The 20,157-nt window shown below is 39.0% G+C and overlaps 1 protein-coding gene across 7 annotated transcripts in view; it reads right to left on the bottom strand.

Moving 5' to 3' along the window:
• Window positions 1–243: 243 nt before the first annotated feature.
• Window positions 244–20,157, bottom strand: part of LOC119782188 (tenascin-like) — a 35,742-nt gene continuing 15,828 nt past the window's right edge. For 6 of the 7 annotated variants that reach the window (XM_038283028.1, XM_038283032.1, XM_038283034.1 and 3 more), the window contains 9 exons: window positions 19,840–19,986; window positions 19,572–19,700; window positions 15,147–15,293; window positions 14,908–15,036; window positions 11,291–11,437; window positions 11,021–11,149; window positions 769–912; window positions 511–639; window positions 244–423 (listed from right to left, as the gene is read on the bottom strand). In XM_038283028.1, coding sequence (XP_038138956.1) covers window positions 278–423; window positions 511–639; window positions 769–912; window positions 11,021–11,149; window positions 11,291–11,437; window positions 14,908–15,036; window positions 15,147–15,293; window positions 19,572–19,700; window positions 19,840–19,986 — 1,247 coding nt within the window. In that variant the 3' untranslated portion in view covers window positions 244–277. The remainder of the gene's footprint in view (window positions 424–510; window positions 640–768; window positions 913–11,020; window positions 11,150–11,290; window positions 11,438–14,907; window positions 15,037–15,146; window positions 15,294–19,571; window positions 19,701–19,839; window positions 19,987–20,157) is intronic. The other variant, XM_038283029.1, reaches the window with a different exon arrangement.

Below are 20,157 nucleotides of genomic sequence, written 5' to 3'. Positions count from 1 at the left end.
TTAGGTTTAGGACTAAGGTGTGAATTCAGTTTAGGTTAGGATTAGGTACATCTTGGTAATAGTTAGGGTTAGGGTAAGGTGAAGGGTCTGGGTTAGGCCATATAAAATGAATGCAAGTCAATGAAATGTCCCCATATGTCATGAAAACAAAGCTGGGTGGGTGTGTTTATGCATGTGCGTAAAAAAAAAAGGTAAAGAATAAGCCATTTAAGAGAAGCAGGTTAAAATTGACAGACTGAAAAATTCAATTGTTAGACTATTTAATCAAGGCAATTATTCATATGGCAGGGTTGTATGGCTCTTGGCAGAATAAGCCCCAAAAAGTGGGACAGCACTTCTGGTTTTCTGAGCAATCGCTGTCACGGAGGCAGGAGTTATAACACCAAGAAAACATCCATGGAGGACTGCAGCTTCCTGGTTTCTCTGCAACACAACAACAATTTTTTAACACAACAGCTTGGTGATAGCTGCAGTATGAGAATTGTATTTTTCTCCTTGTGCAGCATGTACCTGTACTAATGCACATCCGCCCACATCCATTGGAGCAGCATATCTCACCAGCTGGGCAGTCAAAGTCACTGGAACAGAGTTCAACGCATGGACCAATTTTTCCATCTGTGTTTGGGCAAGCTGGGTTAGCTGAGAGGAAAGACAAAAGCAGAGAAGAAAAGAAAAAACAAACAACGATTAAACTTAAGTGTTGAAAGTTAACTGAATTTGAAAAAAATCTAGAATTTTGATTGCTTAATTTATACCGGTGTGTCTTACTTATAATTGGAGGAGCACAGGCAGATCCACTGGCAAAACTACAACATTTTTCCTGTCCAGGACAGTGTCCATCATTCTGACAGGGTCTTGCTGGGAGAAGGGTTTGGAAGACAAGGGGGCACTTTCCAACTTTGGGGTCCTCTCCTATTTTGGGATTTAGAGTATTGCAAACAGCATGGCATCATTAAAAAGAAATAAACAAACAAAAGAAACTGCAATTCCATGGCTGCTTGTTCTAGTCTACATCTTGAACAATGTACACCCTATAGCAGTGGTCTCCAACCCTGGTCCTCAAGATCTACTGTCCTACAGATTTTAGATGCATCCCTGCTTCAACACAGCTGAATCAAATGAATGGCTTGAAAAGGTAATCAATCATTTGATTCAGCTGTGTTGAAGCAGGGATGCATCTAAAATCTGTAGGACAGTAGATCTTGAGGACCAGGGTTGGAGACCACTGCCCTATAGTATGACCCTGAGATTTGGAGAGGAATAGAAATAAAACATTATTGCTGATGAATGATCAAATGTTTACTTAATATAAAGTGACTGAATTATATTTTCACCAAGTATATGCTCATCACACCTTCCGTCTTTCTCCACTGTTTTTCAACCTGTTTCTGCACTAGGGAGAGGGGATCAGCTGGTGTAACATGTATAGTTAAAATTGAAACAAATATTTGAGGTATTAAAGAGTTCCCTAAAAATATGGTGAAAAAAATACTCAAGAATAAAATGGCAAAATAACTATTTAGTAAAATCATAAATGATGAAATGGATAAAGTAACAAAGGTGATCTATTTTTTCCCCCCAGTTAAGTTAGGGAAGCTCCATACCATATACTAATGACATGCCATATTTACAACATATAGGCTCATATTTCTTTTTATTTAAGTCAAAGTATACAGTTGTGTATATTAGCAGAAGTTAGCAGAGATGGGAAGTAACAAAGTACAAATACTTCGTTACTGTACTCAAGTACATTTTTCTGATATTTTTACTTTACTTTACTACTTATTTTTATGGCGACTTTTTACTTCTACTCCTTCCATTTTTACACAAATATCTGTACTTTCTACTCCTTACATTTTTAAAAATTGGCTCGTTATTTTAGTTTTGAATCATTTCAATGGAGTTACCGTTATTATTTTTCACGTCATCAATACCAAGTTCAATCTAATTGGAATCTACGTTGCATTTGACGCACCACTACAAGATGAATCGACAGATTCGGCGGTATTCATTCGCAGGAAATCATTGCAGCTTGGTGGCGGTGGCGTTAGCATAGTAGCATGGACGACGAGATGATTGAAAATGAACACAACGGAGATCTAGTCCTATTGGCAGACATCCATTTAAAATGTAGGCAACGGCATGAAAAAAGTGGTTTCTACTTTTACTTTTATACTTTAAGTAACTTTACAAGCCTGTACTTTGTTACTTTTACTTGAGTAAAGAAGTTTAATCAGTACTTCCACTTTTACCAGAGTATTTTTTAACAGAAGTACCTGTACTTTTACTCAAGTACAGAAAGTGAGTACTTTTGCCATCTCTGGAAGTTAGTGACTTTTTATTTATTTCATATTCAGAGAAAAGAAAAAACTTTTTCAGTTGGTGAAGCAATCTTGAATAATAATGAGAATTAATTAGTATAAAATGTTTACCACATTATAATCTGGAGTGGGTTTGGATAAATAGTTTGGCCAGTTTGAATTAGCATAGCATAAAAAGGGAGATAACTTGAAAATTCATGGTTTCTAAGAAACAATCCAAAGAAGGCACAACTGTCTAAAAGTTTAAGGATCAGCAGTAATTACCTTGCAATAAAAAAACGCAATTTAGAATCAATGAGAAGCACTTTGATACTTGACCGATGAAATTTATTTGTGACATTAATCTAAATGTTTATAAATTAATTGTGCTTATAGCAAGTCCATATAAGAGTACTGGATCTAAAATGTCCTCTATTTCAAGTGCAAACTGATGCATAATATACATTCAGTAAGCTATATTTATTCGGAACTATGGAGATAGGTTGACACAGATAAGACACATAAAGTGATGAAAATATCTGAATTTATTTCACCTGTAACTGTAATCAATACAACATTAGATGGAACTATAGACTTATTATAATAGCTCATTAGATAAAATACATATGGGGATATATTATGATTCCTGCAGACTTTTGGATCTGGTCAGGGTTCCCTAATACATACTCCCAGGGTGCTAACAACAGACTAGTAGCTAGTTCTGAGGATGTAAAAGGAGTTTTACATTCAAGCGGTGGACTTCGTGTGGATGCTATGTATAGAGGAGATGGAGAAGTTTTTAACAGTTTCAGGATTCAGAACTGTTGAGCCTTGTGAACAGAGTACCCTGTACGGGCACAGTCCTATGCTCTGAAGGGAGGAATATCTAAATATTACAGTCCACTTGCTGACAGAATCCAATTTTCAACACTCTGCTAGATTCGGCCTCTCTGTTATGATGCTTATGCCAAAGATAAAGACTTATCCAACAAGGTTTGTGGGGACACTCAGGCCTGATATCTCTCAGAAGGTTTTCAGATCCCTCTCATTAAGAACTTAAACTTAGACTTAGACAGATCTTATTTGTCATTTTGTTTACACAAGTGTAAAACAAAAAGATATTTTGTTTAGAACATATCCTAACATTGAAACTGTTTGGATGTGTTGGAGAGGATGAATGTTCCAAGAGAGACTTTCTTTTCCAGGACCAGGGTGGGTCCTGACCGGTCCCTAACATAGATCCACTTACGCCGGTTCACACACATATACCCCGGTGAATGAGAGAATGGCCTCCTTATGCGAGAATGGCGGACTGATTGTGTTTATTCGCCAAACTGCAGTTCAGATTGCCTACCCTTTTTGGAGTCCTTAGTACTGGAGAGTGCCCTACCTGAGGGGTCCCTTGTTCTTCTGGGGAACTCAGCGCTCATGTGGGCAATGACAGTGAGATATGAGGGCTTGTGGTTGGGAGGAATGGCCCAGCTGAACTGAACTCCAGTGGTGGTCTGTTGTGTGTCTTCTGTGCTCATCCATTGGCCATAACGATCACTAAGCATAAGGGTGTCCATGTGAGCTCTTGGCACCAGGACACCCTAGGTCGTAGTTCAATGATCGACTTTGTTGTTGTTTCATTTGACCTGCGGCCACATATCCCAGAGACCTGGGCGAAGAGTGGAACGGAACTTTACACCGACCACTACCCGGTGGTGAAGTGGCTCCAATGGCGGGTCAGACATGGTAGGCCAAAACGTATTGAGAGGGTTTGATGGGAACGTTTGGCAGAGTCCCCCGTGAGACAGAGCTTTAACTTCCACCTCCTGGATAGCTTTGAACATGTTCCGAGGGAGCTGGGGGACTCTGAGTCTGAGTGAACCATGTTCCATACTTCTATTGTTGAGGCAGCTAGTCAGAGCTGGGGCCGCAAGTTTGTTGGTGCATGTTGCGGCGATAACCCTCAAACACATTGGTGGACACCAGTGTTGAGGGAAGCTGTCAAGCTGAAGATGGACTGGCATGGTGTACTTCAAAGACCTCCTTATTCCCACAAACACATCTCCATTGAGGAAACAGAGCCTGGGGGCTCCGGGTTGGGTTTTCCCATCTCTGGTGCTAAGGTCACTGAGGTAGTTAAAAAGCTCCTCTGCGGCAACCCCCAGGGGTGGATGAGATTCACCCTAAGTAGCTTAAGGCTCTGGATGTTGTGGGGCTCTGTTGGTTAACGCAACTCTAAAACATTGTGTGGACATTGGGGGCAGTTCCCCTGGATTGGCAGACTGGGGTGGTGGTCCTCCTAAAAGTGCGACTGGAGGGTGTGTTCCAACTAAAGAGGAATCTGTAATCTGGAAAGGAGGGTTCATCAGATAGTGGAATATTAAATTCAGAAGGAGCAGTGTTGCTTTCGTACCAGCTGTGGAACACTGGATCAGCTCTACATCCTCAGCTGGATCCTGGAGGGTGCATGAAAGTTTGCCCAACCAGTGTACATGTGTTTTGTGGATCTGGAGAAGGCATTCGACTTTGTCCCTTGGGGGGCCATGGAGGGGATGGTCCAAGAGTATGGAGTACTGGGCCCTTTATATTGGCTGTTAGGTCTCTGTCACTGCATGAAAAGTGGGATTTTCGTCAATATGCGGCACTGTAGATTGTCGTGGAACTTCAGGTTAGCGGCAGTTTACGACAATTTGCAGGCTTCGCCGAAAACTCCCGTAAATTGTCAGAAATTGACGTGGACTCTCTTAGGCAGTGTTCCCCCCATGCCTCCCCCCCATGGAATTCTAGGGGAGGCTTTAACATGTAAATGAACATGCTGTGAGCTATACAAATGCAAACCAGGGTTGCAGGAGGGGTTTTACACCAAGTGACATTTTTCTGAAAGGTAAGAATACAAAGAGATCAGGCTCAGTATAGCCTCTTACATTTTAGCTTGAATTGATTTATTTAATTAAAGTATAGAGACCAAAACAGATCTTTAGCTGACAGAGCAATACATTTAGAGCAGTAATTATAAAAAAAAAAAAAATTGCATTTAAGATAAAAAATAAAATGTTGTCTGTCAATATGCTCAATTCACAATTACTTAAGTGGAAAAGTTTCAAGAAATGAGTCTGAGATGATTCACTTTATAACATGGCGCATTATCCTGTTGGAAGTAGCCATCAGAAGATTGGTACACTGTGGTCATAAGGTCCGGCCAGGTCAAGATCCGCAATTGCAATCGCACCAAACAGGAAAAAGAACATCGACAAATTCCGGTTCGTCAAATTAAAATATAGCAGCAACAGATCGGTGACTAGAAATTATAGCACAATTCTTATATATATATATATATATATATATATATATATATATATATATATATATATATATATATATATATATATATATATATATATATATATATATATATATATATATATAAACACCGTTTATTTAAATGATTGGATCCAAACTATTGGTTATTCACCAACGAGGAAGCAGATTTCTCATCTCCATCAAAATATTTATTTTATACCGAGGGACTTAAACTTTAATCAAATCCATTCAAAAGAAACTTCTTATTACAGGAATGAAAAGAGATGCTGAGTTTGGAAGTAGTGAACAAGTTCATTCAAAAAAAAGCAGTTTTGAATTATCCTTATCCCCGTTACAAAAATCTACAAAAATATATATATATATTTGGGCAGAAACTGAACATATGCTGGATGATGGTGGGATTTTTTTAATATGTCATATTAAATTAAGCGCTCACAGGGTTCATACAGGAATGAGTGACTCTAATTTAATGCTATTTAAATGCTATTAGAAATGATTGTAATGCCATCAACAAGAACCATGTACACAAGTTATTAATGTACATGAAATATGAAGGAGCTGTAAGCAGAGTTCCATGACTCCTGTATGTATGTAAACACACACACACACACATATACGTATATATATATCCTCTAGCTTTTTCTCCGCCTGGAGCGATATAATATATCTGACGAAATTGTTTTTATAAGCATTTTTTATTAAAGAATTATAAATACTTCGATAAACATATTTAAATAATTTTAGTGCCAATTAAGGCCTTGATTAAAAAAAAAAAAAAAGAATGATTTTTTAATTATTTTTATTGATCCGCGGAAACTCTGGTTCATCTCGCGCATGCTCTGTACGATCTCCAAGAAACTCAGAGTGGCGCGGCTGGATCCACAGTGGAGGATGGATGCTTTGCTTTGTGCAGGCGGTCTGGAGCGGAGAATGGGGGATTTCGGGGTAAAACTCCTCTTGGACGCGATGGCGACTCTGCATCGAACAAGACGAACTCAAAGAAGAGATGCTAGCAGTAAATATATGTTCGATTACTGCCTGCTAAGCTAAAAGCAGCCTAGCCTGAGCTACGGCTAATAGCGGCTAATAGTAGCCTTGCAAGAACAAGCTTTATTAAAGTGTATTTTTTGTGATTCACAGGAAGCAGTACGCCATCTTAACAACTCGGAGACTAATTGCAGGCGCTATGAACCGGAGCAAGGGTAAGATTTAAAGAATATGCTTTCATTCTGCGGTAAAAGGCAATGGATACGGATGGATACCGATCATAGCTGTACATTTTGTTTTCACAGACCTCCTATTTGCTCGGAGCCATAATCAGCAAGTCCAGATTTGCACGATGTTGATAAAGACGACATTGTGTGTAAGTGACTTGTTTTAATGTTTTCTCCTTCCTTGTTACTGTGACTTGCGTTTGATTTTATATTTATACCACTCTCATTTAATTGTTTTCCAGGTGCCTGTAAGACGTATTTTCAGACGGTACGCAGGAGCTTCAGATATACGCAGCCAGCCAACACGCTGTATGCTGAGGCAATCTGCTCGGAGTCGGGCCAGAAGAAAGAGGGTAAGACTTTATTTGGTGACTATTTTCCAGGTGCATTAATAGATGTGTTGTGCCCATACGCAGTGCGCTGATTCATTGTTTTTTTTTTTTCAGCTGCTGAAAGCGAGGCAGAGTGTGCTAGCAGATGAGGAAGTGGAACTCTGGAAGTCCGCCTTCCTCGGCGGTGTCTCTGGATGGATTGTACGGTCGCCGCCATTTCGTAGGCCGGATCTCACTGAACTCTGTGTTAAGCTGCAGTCCCGGTTAGAAGCGATGCCGAAGTACAGAGCCACACACAGTAGGCGTCTGCACATCGGACCTGCCTCCTAGGGAATGCTGCCAGTTACCTCCAACCCCGAGGAAGCAAACGGACCGTTCACAGACTTTTAATTTTTAGAAACTCATGTGTTTGGATATGCGTTGTATATAGTTGTGTTTGTTTTAATAAAGCTCTTTCTTTGCATAAACAGCTTCCTGGCAAATGTTCATTTCCTGTATAAATTCATTCATGTCCTTGATGGTAGCATAATAATCGTGTAGTAGTGTAGGATAACATAAATACACACCATATGAATGAATAAATATATGAATGAATAAATATATGAATGAATATATATATATATATATATATATATATATGAATAAATATATATATGTAAATTTATATGTAAATATATATATATGCCAACCAATCACGAGCGACTTTACTTGTTTAAAAAGAAGTGGTTCCGTCCAATACTCAGTAAGAAAATTAAAGCCTTGCGTGGCCACGTGTGGTTTTGCTGCCAATCACGAGCGATTTTACTTGTTTGAGAATAGTGGTTTCAGCCAATACTGAGAAGGTTATTCAAGCCAGACCTTGGCCAGCCGCGCGGGTTTGCTGTGTTCATATGCTAATTAGGGCCATTAGTACAGCTGATCGCTCTCCACATACGTCATGGTACGTTTCCGACAATTTGTGGCACGACAAACGCGGACAAGCACGGGTTGCAAATTGTCGGAAACTGACGAAAATCAGGCAGATCTGCGAGAGTTTACGGGGGTTTACGGGGACGAAAATCTCACTTTTCATGCAGTGTGTGTGACTAGAGTAAGAGCCTGGTCCACATTGCCGGCAGTAAGTCGGACTTGTTTCCAGTGAGAGTTGGACTCCGCCTAGGTTGCACTTTGTCAATGATTCTGTTCATAACTTTTATAGAAACAATTTCTAGGTGCAGCCGAAGTGTTGAGGGGATCCGTTTTGATGGCCTTAGGATCGTCTGTCTGTTATTTGCGGATGACGTGGTTCTATTGGCTTCATCAGGGTGTGATCTACAACTCTCACAGGAGTAGTATGGAGCCGAGTGTGAAGCAGCTGGGATTGAGATCAGTGCCTCCATACCCGAGATGATAATCTTGAAATGTAACAGGGTACATTGCTTTCTCCGGGTTGGGGAGGATATACTGCCCCCAGCGGAGGAGTTTAGGTATCTTGGGGTCTTGTTCCCGAATGAGGGTAAGACAAAGAGGGAGATTGACAGGCGGATTGGTGCGGTACCAGTCAGGTGTGGGGAAAAGAGAGCTAAACTAAAAGGCAATCCTCTCGATTTACCGGTCGATCTACATTCCTACTCTCATCTATGGTCTTGAGTTTAGGCTCATGAACGAAAAAAGGAGATTCCGGATACACAAGACCGAAATGAGTTTCTTCGTAGTGTGTCTGGGCTCTCTCTTAGAGATAGGGTGAGGAGCTCAATCCTCCGGGGAACACACAAGGTACAACCACTGCTCCTCCACATCGAGAGGAGCCAGTTGAGGTAGCTCGAGCATCTGGTTAGGCTTCCTCTTGGACGCCTCCCTGGTGAGGTTTTCTGGGCACATCCCACCGGGAGGAGACCCAGAAGGAGACCCAGGACACGCTAGAGGGTCAATGTTTCTCGGCTGGCCTGGGAAGCCTTTGGATTCCCTCGGAGGAGCTGGCCAAGTGGCTGGGGAGAGGGACATCTGGGTCTCCCTACTGAAGCTGCTGCCCCCCGTGACCCGACCCCGAATAAGTGGAAAAAGATGGATGGATGGATGGATGGATGGATGGATGGATGGATGGATGGATGGATGGATGGATGGATGGATGGATGGATGGATGGATGGATGGATGGATGGATGGATGGATGGATATACAATATTTAATAATATAATGTTATAATATATAATATAAACCGTTGTGTTTATCATATTAACATGTAATTGCAAAATATATAAATTGCATCTACCTAATTCAATTTGAATCCAGTTTGAATAGTTTTTCATCTGAATAAATATTTTTAATCTAACTGAAAAGTCATTATAATATTTGTTTTGGTCTTTTAAAGGGTTGTGACTTGTAAGAGATTATTGTAATATTATCTTTGGCGGCACAGTTGAAGCAAAAAGGTTCCGAGTTGGATTTACACACAGTTCTTAACACACATGAAGTTACATAGGCAAATTCAAAGTTCAACATGGTAGTTATTATTTTTATTTTTTTTATGCACTGACATTCAAAGCTACTAAGGTTGCTGAGGGACTTTTAAAGGAGAGAATCAGAATCAGATGGCCCATAGGGGAGCACTTTAAATTGAGAGTGAATACACTAAAATAAGAATGTGGTTATTACTTTAGCAAAATACTATGCTTAATTTGCTGTAGCGAGGTGTAGGGTTCAGAATAAAGTTAATTTTAAAACGTTCTTTTGATTATCCATGGATCAAATGTTAAATATATTTTCCCAAATATCTATAGGTTTCTTTACAGCTTCAGTGTAGACCCCTTAAACTGCATTCATCTGCATTAAAGGAATAGTACACCCAAAACATGATTAGCCTTCATTTTCTACTCACCCCCATGCTGAACAACACTCTGGAGTACTTTTTTGATATCTCAAATGCATCTGGAGATCTGGGAGGCTTTCTTGCTGTCTGCTGACATTCAAATAATGGAGGTCTATGGTGCCCGAGGCAGAAAGGTCCATAAAAGTCCACAAAAAACGTGTCAATATTCCTCCATACTGCTCGTCCAATGTATTCCAAGTGTCCTGAGTGGGTAGCGTCCATAATTTACTCGAAACGAAGTCATTTAGAATGTTTTTAGAGCATAAACAGTAGTGTATAGGATTTCCTGAAAGCGAGCGCCTGCGAGTTCATGACGCTACGGAAAACGCGGCAGACCAAACCAGATGAAAGCTTCTACACACCTTTATACCACACGGAGATCCAAAGGGGCTGTGAAGGAGACCATATGAGACTCCAATTGGTCAGTTAGCCTGATATTTGATAAGGACACTAGAGAAATTTGGGAAAAGACTGCTAAATGCTCAACTATCCATAATTAGCCTCTAACTCTGACCAGCTGTATGCTTGAATTCTAAGTCATTGTGATTCGTCTTTTTTTTTTTTTTTTTTTTATGATTTGCTTTTATGCAGGAAAATGGGAAAGGTAACTTTTTACTCCAGACCCACACCAACATCAGTTTTTAAGCAACTTATAAAATTAACCAGATCCTGATAGGCTTAAAAAGTCCTTAAAATTGGATGGTAATTGTAATTATCAGATTCAAAGCGGGGTCTTCTTTGACAGATTAGCATAGAGCATAGAGCTCGTCCATAATGAGCGGTCACACCTAGGAGGCCTCCGGGTGGGGATGAGAGTATTTAAATCTGGCCATATTAGAATATAGGGTTAGGTTACCCAGTCTAATGTAAATTAAAATAATGGGTAAAAAAAATTTATGGTTAGGTTACCCAGTTTAATGTAAATTAAAATAATGTGTGCGAAGGAAACTAAAGCAACCTTTATTTAATTAGATGAGACCCCAATTGTAGTTAATGCTAAAACTGTATGTATGTACCTATTCTAATGCATGTCCGCCCGCATCCATTGGAGCAGCATATCCCACCAGATGGGCAGTCACTGTCACTGGAACAGAGTTCAACACATGGACCAATTTTTCCATCAGTGTTTGGACAAGCTGGATTAGCTGAGAGAAAAGACAAAAGCAGCGAAGAATAAAAACAAAAAACATTATGAGTGAACATAAGTGTTGAAACTTTACTCGATATTAAAAAATGTAAGGTTTTAACAGTAAATTTTAAACAGAACTTTTATCAGTGTTTCTTACTTATAAGTGGAGGAGCACAGACAGATCCACTGGCATAGCTACAACATTTTTCCTGTCCAGGGCAGTGTCCATCATTAAGACATGGTCTTGCTGGGAGAAGGGTTTGGAAGACTAGGGGGCAATTTCCAACTTTGGGGTCCTGTCCTCCTTTGGGATTTAGAGTATTGCGAACAGCATGGCATCAATAAAAAGAAAAAAAAAACAATAGCACTTCTATATTGTTAGGCTTATTTTTTATGTTTATTATTATTCATATATGTGCTTATCAAACCCTAGTGATATATCTGTCTTTTACATCTTAAAGCTAATGTTTTCCCTAGCAGTGTATGCGATTAGGACAGTTCTTCTGAGCTCATTAATTCATCCTGTCCTGTCAGTCTCTGAGATTTCAGCTCCGCTTATCTCCGGCAGAATCTCTGGCTCCCTACAGCTGTGCACGTGTGATCAGATCCAAGTTTGGAAAAAGACTGTCCACAGTCTATTCTGTCCACCACCAAACCTTCACCCCTCGGATTCCTCCTGCAGAACCTCTGCAGTTCCCCTCCTGGGTTTCATCTCTCTCTTGGAACCAGTAAGCCATTGCTATCTCCAATGCAAAAGGATAAACAACTATTAAACTCTCATCATCTCCTTCCCTTCACAGATCCCCTCCAGACGAACGGCTGATTCAAATCAAAATTTTTATCATTAAATATATTTGTTAAATATTTCTTTGTCTTGGAGTCCGTAAATGTGCCTGATTACGGGTCAATCCAGAATCATGTCAGTATTAGTAAAAACAAAAATAACCCAGTTAAAAGGGATAATGTTACAAAGGTGATCTATTTTTATCTTTACTATTACCAAGTAAAGCTAGGGCAGCTCCTTACCATATACCAATGCCATAACTACAACCTATAGGCTGATGAATTACCAATGGCCCTCAAGAACATTTTACCAAAAGTTTTTTTAAACTAAATGGTACTGTGTCCCCTTTAAAAATGGTAATTGACCAATATTGTTGATGGGGTTAAACATAACTTGGAGACATCATTAAAAATAGTGATTTTATTGGTAATTCATGTATTTTTCCTCATATTATTCCTGATATTTCTTTTTAGATTTTTGGATGGACTGGTAAGTGTTTATATTATCAGATGTTTGTAACCTTTTTATTAGTTTTATTTTCAGAGAAAACCAAACATTTTTTCAGTATGCAAATATTCATTTTACTGACATCTTTGTTTCAACAACTAAAAATGTTAGAAAGATTATTATAAAAATATTTCTGTGTGTTATATTGCATGAACACATTGATATTTCCCTATTTCTCTTTTTTAAGCAATTTTTATGGTTTGCTGCATGGGAAGATCTTTGTGGTGACCTGTTGGAGAGGGGGTGCACTCTGTTTGAGATGTGACCCTGAAGCACTTTGGCTGTGTTGTTGTTTTGAAGTGAGCTCATTTATTTTGGCTATACCTTCCATGATAGAGAAACTGCATGAAGAAAATATTTCACAAGTGTTGTGTGCAGACAGGACAAAAAAAAGTTTAAGACGCAAAGACAAAAGAAGAAATTGAAGAGAGTGAAGTCCTTTTCCAACACAGTTGAAAGTCCAGTTTGTTCTGATCAGCTTCAAGGCTAAAATGACAGTAATTGTGGAAAAGAATATCTTTTTGTGGCCAGTGTTGTTTTCGTCAATGATGACCATGACAAAATTATTCCGTTGATGCTCCTTTTTTCAACGAACACTGACAAAAACAAAACTAGGTATAGGTTTTAGTTTTCATCAACGAGATGAGACAAGACTAAATAAAAGTTAGCGGGTGGTCCGTCAAACATTTAAAATGCATCATTATGCTGTAATCTGCTAAGCAGTATCAGTTGTGCTGCTGCATCCTGTTTGGTGATGCAGCCCACCTGGCGTGCAGTGGTGCTCGTTCTGCATGATCACAGATGGATCATGACAGCAGCAGCAGGGGACAAAATAACCTGGAATGGTCTGGTACTGCATGCTCCACTCTAACAAACTGCTCTTTCAACTGCACTTTATGCTCCACACTGATGGTTCACTCTCAGCAGTATGGCTTATTCTGCTCTCGCTACTTAATAAACTATGTGACTGATCATCCTCTGCCAAGCGTGAAAAATGCCTTTGTCCAACTATCAAGATTTTATCTTTTCAAGCTCACAAGAGGGGATGTTAAACTTTCTTGAATTTTGACCAAAAGGAATCCCTAAATTATATCCAAATAAATTATTTCATTGCATTCTGTTTATTTATTTTTATTTTTTATTTTTGGGTAAAGACCCAGGTGAAAAGGTACATAGATCTTGTAATATTTCTCTCTCATTGTTCTCGTTTCTATCTACTAAATATGATATAAATATTACCTTGTATATGTTCTATGTTTCCTTTGAATATGTCAACATTTTAGTTAGCACATTCGTTTAGTTTAGGTCTGGATTAGCATGGCATTGCAAGGCAATTATGTAGGTTCTCGCTGTATTTTATTTATTTATTTTTTGTTATCGAAACCCTGTGAATTTAAATCTACTTTTAACCCTGAGCAGTAGTAACCAAGGGTCAAATTTTCAGAAACAAAGCCAAAATTTCAACGTAGACAGAAGAATGTTTTTGTTCTTTGCTTTTTTGGAGCAATGAAGATTTTATTGATCTGTGTGTAATGCATTATTCATAGTAGATCTGGAAGTGTTTGCTTTTGAATGGAAACCTTGTACTGTATGTCTAAAACCATTCCTTTATTTTACATTCTGTTAGCTTATCTGATTGCTATATTAACCAATATGATGTTTTGAACTAGATAATCTTTTTTTCGCAACTTCTGTGAGACACTTTTTTTTATAAAGTAGAGCATTAATTCATAAAAAAAAGTATTTGAATTCTACAAATCAAAGTTTTCTGCCCAAAAGCAATGATGAACTGCACAGCAGCATTGTATCTCCAGTACTTGTAGTATCTACAGTCTTGTAAAGAATATGGTTGTTATTGAAATTTGTAAAGGTTAACTTTTTTTTTCCAACATAAAACTGAGTAAAACTAGACTAAAACCGTGATGTGACTAAAACAAATAAAAAAGGTTTTCATCCTGAAGACTAAGAATAAATCTAAGATGGCTGTCAAAAACAACACTGGCTGTAGCTGCACTCTAGTTCTGGGTAAATTATGAGCTACTCAGTAAAGAACGTGCTGATCTTGATAAGAACACTAATTGGATTTTATTGTGTGTTGGAGCATCCTGAATAAACAAATTATTGGACTGTGGGTTGTGGATTCAGCATCTACACGCCATCAGACCACATGGAGATCCAAAGAGGCTATAGAGGAGACCATGCGAGACACTGATTGATCAGTTGTGAAGTTAGCTTGTATGTGATAAAGACACAGGAAATTTAAAAACAGATTGCTTTATCATCAACTATTCATCATTTACCCTTAACTCTGACCAGGTTTATGCTTGAGTTTTAAACCACTGTGATTCAAGTGTTCCTTGGTTCTAGTTTGTATTTTGGGTTATATTTTATGCAGAAAAACAAAAAAAGGTACAATTTTACTCCAGACCCACACCAACATCAGGTTTTATGCAACTTTTGCTTTCTTCTTGTCCAGCATGTACCTGTTCTAATGCATGTGTGCCCGCATCCATTGGAGCAGCATATTTCGCCAGTTGGGCAGTCACTGTCACTGGAACAGAGTTCAACACATGCACCAACTTTTCCATCTGTGTTTGGACAAGCTGGATTAGCTGAGAGGAAAGACAAAAGCAGAGAAGAAAGAAAAAAACAAACATTGTAATTGAGCTTGAGTATTGCAACTTCACTGCATCTAAACAGTATTTATACCAGTCTCTCTTACTTATAATTGGAGGAGCACAGGCAGATCCACCGGCAAACCTACAACATTTTTCCTGTCCAGGGCAGTGTCCATCGTTCAAACATGGTCTTGCTGGGAGAAAGGTTTGGTGGACTAAGGGGCACTTTCCAACTTTAGGGTCCTCTCCAACTTTGGGACATAGAGTATTTCAAACAACTTGGCATCATTAAAAAGAAAAAAAAAATGCAGTTCCATATTAATTATTTATTATTATTATTAAGGTAAGTGCTGATCAAACCCCAATAATACCTGCCTGTTACATGTTATGGTTAATGTTTTCCCAAGCAGGTTATCTGATTAAGACAGACAGAAATGGTTATTTCAGTTCCTCATTTTTAAACACTTTATGTGGTTTGCTCTTTTTTGGGAACATCTTTTTGGTGATCTGTGGTTTATTGTGTTTGAGGATTGACCCTGAAACACTGGCTGTGTGGCTTTTTCTAAAGTGAGCTGATTTATTTTCGCTATATCTTCAGTGATAGAGAAATTTCACAAAGAAAAAAATTCATAGCCATTTTTTTAAGACAAGAAAAAAAAAAAGAAAGTGACAGAAAAGAAAGTGAATAGAATGCAATGCTTTTCCACCACAGTTGAAAGTCCAGTTCAATCTCATCAGCTGTCAAAGGTTTGGTGGATGGGGAGAGAAGTTGGTTTCAGATCCTACAACAAGCAGAAAGGGACTTTTGTTTCCTTTTCTGATTGCAAGAAATAAAGTAAGCTTCCTGAAATAGAGAGAGACAAGCACCCTGGCTTGGTAATGGAGACTATTTACTTTCATAAAACAGAGTAAATAATTTGCTGCCATGGGGAAACATTAAGTTTACAGCACCATGAGACTTCATAAAAGGCTAAAACTTTCCTAAAAAGAAAGAAAGACATGCTTGGTTTGAAAATGACCAACCTTCTCCTTAAAAAAAACAAAAAAAAAAAACAACAACAACAAAGAGGTCCAAAAGGGAAATACAGGATTTTCCAGATATTTTTTGTGGAATGGCCAGTATTCATTCAATTTTCAGTTTTGTTTGAAATAATGATCAGCTAAAAGGGACTAGGAGAAGGACTTATTTGACTGATGGAATAAGGAGTGAGGTCAATTGTTTAATTTCTGTTTGGACTGTGGTAAAATTATAGCCTGGGTGCCAGTCCGAACTTAGTCCCGCCCACAAGGTTTGAGTTCGGGAAGTTCGGTCTGGCTCTGCTCCATAGTAGCGCGAGTATTATCGCCCACTGTCAGGTGATCCAATCAAATTGTCAGGGCGGGCTTTATACGATGATGGACAGATGGTCAAAAGTAACGTTATCAACCATGTGACCAAAGCGCGCTTGGGTGACAACAATAATGGCTGCCGCTGGAGAGTTTGGGTGAGTAGATTCTGCTATTAGGTCTGTTCTAGAAGATATCGACAGCAAATTAATTTTAAAAGAGGAACAGAGAAACGCGATCAAGTCTCATCTTCTTATTCTAGGCGTGAAACTGCACGCTTTGATTTTTGTGGACAACAACTATGCCTCGCTTAACATACGTCACGCACTCCGTTGCTCTTATTGGTTGTAGGTCTATCCAATTGAGTACAGAGGCATTTTTTTTCCTGGTTCGTTCGAAACACGCCCCATAACCACAGCTCTATGGAGCAGTATCAGACTCATATTCTGACTAGAATTGAGTCGGACTACGTCAGGCTAGTAAAATTAGGGCACTGAAAAGAAAAATGAAGTACATCTAAACATAACATTCCACCAGCAGTGGAGAATCCCATTTTTCAATACACTGCCTATTCTGCCTCTATGACACTGATGCCGCAGCTAAATACCTATCTAACAGGTGGTGTTGGACACTCAGGCCCCAAAACCCTTGTGGTTAAAAGCTGCTGTAGTAAAAGAAGGTTGGCGGATCTTCCTCGTGATGAACTAATGCTAACATTGAGAAAAACTGTTTGGATCTGTTGGAGAGATCAATGCTCCAAGACAGACTTTCTTTGCCAGGACCAGTTTTGGTCCTGAATAGTTTCCCATATGTAGATGCACAGGTCCACATAGAAAGATACATCCACACAGATAAGATATATACACACAGATACACTGTAATTGTTGTTTATACTGTTTTATACATATGTTCAAATATGCGGCAGCAAAGTCAGACCAGATTAGCCGAGCGGTGAGAACGTGTCTACAGTGCATGCAGCAGCAAAGTCAGACAGAAGCAGGATGATATGCCACGGAAAGAAGTAAGAACACGCATCTAATCTTCAAGTGCAACGTTTTAAAGACAGAGCCAAAAAGAATTTCTTGTAGAAATTTCCACATTGAAACTTTAAAGTGTATTTTTGAAGGTAATAATTTAAGGTTTTTGCTATTCGATATTGAAGGTTGTAGTTTTCCAAGCAGTTCATATACTGTTTTTGGACATTTCCATAGTACTATGTTTTGAAATATTGACATGGAGCATATTTTGCCACGTGTAAACTGCAAGGTCATCTCATTTAAATTACATTTACATGGGATTAGAAAGTGATATTGATGTAAGTGTTACCCCACTATTTATGTTTACACATTGGTCGGTTTAAGACAGTGATTGAAAGATGTCAAATCCAAGTCGTTCTGCAACTCAGGAAAGGGGTGAGGTTAGCGAGAGTGCAAATTCCAAATATCCAATCCAATCTGAAGAAGCCCAGCAAGAGAAGCAACTGAGACAAAGTCAAAGAATAACTATTACTGAGAAGGGAAAAGAGATGCAAGTTGAAAAGATAAAAGTACTTCAACAAAGGTTTAACTACATTTATGACAAATGGAGAACACATGTCAAATCTGCCAAGCAGCCATTATCACTATCATCAGAGCCTTTATCTCAGGATCTGCTGAACGATATTATTGGTGATGTAACAGGTCTTTCTGCAGATGTCCAAAAAACTTAGGATGAACTTCGCAAAGTCTCAACTCCAGATCAAGAGACCTGTCAAAGAGTGGATCTGTGTGTAGAGATCTCAAAGTACATAGTTTACAGAGCCTCAAGTTGACTGGATGGAAATATTCCAGAAGGAGATTCCCTACTCCCAAGGGATGTTGTGTTTGGCCAAGAAAATCAGCCTTATGCACAACGCACTGACCTTGGATGGAGTGTTGTTGGTTATGGAAAATCCCTGTCTAGATTATGGTGATGCCTTTGGGATCAGTCATCACATAGTAGTGAGACAAGTGACACACTAGGAATTGAGCCTTCTGTCAAGCTTAAAACTGAAGTACACTATGTGAACCGAAACAAAGTGAAGGAGATCACTCCCTCAGACATCATAAGAGTCCTTGAGTCAGACTTCTCAGAAAGAGTTGGAGATGATGATCTTATGTCCCAAGAGGATTTCAAGTTTCTATTAACACTGAGAGAAAACATCACACAAAAGGAAAATGGTCATTCTGAAATGCCATTACCATTTAAAGATGGAAGATCAAACTTGCCTAACAACAAGCCATGTGCAATACATCGCCTAAATTGTCTTGAGAGGAGACTGAAGAAAGATGAAAACTACTACGGAGACTATGTTAAGTTTATGGATGACATAATATCTTGTGGTGATGCAGAGGAAGTTCCTGAGGAAGAAATTGACAGCAGTACAGTGTGGTACATTCCACATCATGGAGTCTATCATCCACAAAAGCCAGGAAAAATATGTGTAGTATTTGACTGTTCTGCCAAGTTTCAAGCAACGGCTCTCAATGACCATCTACTCACAGGTCCTGATTTGACGAATACTCTGGTGGGAGTCCTGTGCCGCTTCCGGCAGGGTTCCGTCGCAGTCATGTGTGACGTTGAGAGAATGTTCCACCAGTTTCACGTGAAAAGGGAGGATCAAGACTTTTTAAGATTATTATGGTGGGAGAATGGCAACTTGGAAACCACACCATTGGTCTACAGAATGAAAGTCCACTTTTTTCGAGCAGCCTCATCTCCCGGCTGTGCCAACTTCGGCTTAAAATATCTGGCTGCACAAGGGTGCGGTAAGGTCAGTAAAGATGCCATAAGCTTCATTCAAAGAAATTTCTATGTGTATGACTGTTTGGCAAGCATGCCATCGGAAAAGGAAGTAATTCAGCTTGTTGAAAAAGCAAGAGAACTTTGCCACACTGGGAAATTAAGACTCCACAAGTTTGTTTCTAACAGTGAAAATGTGATGGCATTCATTCCAGAAGAGGAACTCGTCACAGGCAAGAATCTTGACATATGGCTTTGAGTTCACCACATATAGAAAGTGCTTGAATTTTAACTCATTGTGGCTGAAGTCTTGTTTGATGCTACTGTAGTTTTTATTTTTATTTGATTTCATGCAGAAAAATGAAAATGGTAAAATTTTACTCCAGACCCACACCAACATTAGGTTTTATGCAACTTATGCTTTCTTGTTGTCCAGCATGTACCTGCTCTAATGCAAGTGTGCCCACATCCATTGGAGCAGCATATTTCACCAGTTGGGCAATCATTGTCACTGGAACAGAGTTGAACACATGGACCAACTTTTCCATCTGTGTTTGGACAAGCTGGGTTAGCTGAGAGAAAAGACAAAAGCAGAGAATAAAGAATAAAAAATATTATGATTGAACTTAATTGTTGAAACGTTACTGAATCTTATAAAATTAAAAATTTTGACTGCAGATAATAAACAGAATTTATACGTGTGTCTCTTACTTATGATTGGAGGAGCACAGACAGATCCACTGGCATAGCTACAACATTTTTCCTGTCCAGGGCAGTGTCCATCATTCTGACATGGTCTTCCTGGGAGAAGGGTTTGGAAGACTAGGGGGCACTTTCCAATTTTGGGATCCTGTCCTACTTTGGGACATAGAGTATCTTTATTATTACTATAATTCATATGTGTTTATCAACCCCCAATAATACCTGTCTGTTACATGTCTAATGTTTTTCTAAGTTTTTCATATATCATTAAATGCACTTTAATAGACATTAGTGATGCTTTTTATGTTTTCCACTTCTCCTCTTAAC

Source organism: Cyprinodon tularosa, unplaced genomic scaffold, assembly GCF_016077235.1.
Source record: "Cyprinodon tularosa strain WSP-4 unplaced genomic scaffold, ASM1607723v1 ctg19, whole genome shotgun sequence".
Lineage (NCBI taxonomy): Eukaryota > Metazoa > Chordata > Actinopteri > Cyprinodontiformes > Cyprinodontidae > Cyprinodon > Cyprinodon tularosa.
This window is presented reverse-complemented; position numbering and strand designations above follow the sequence as displayed.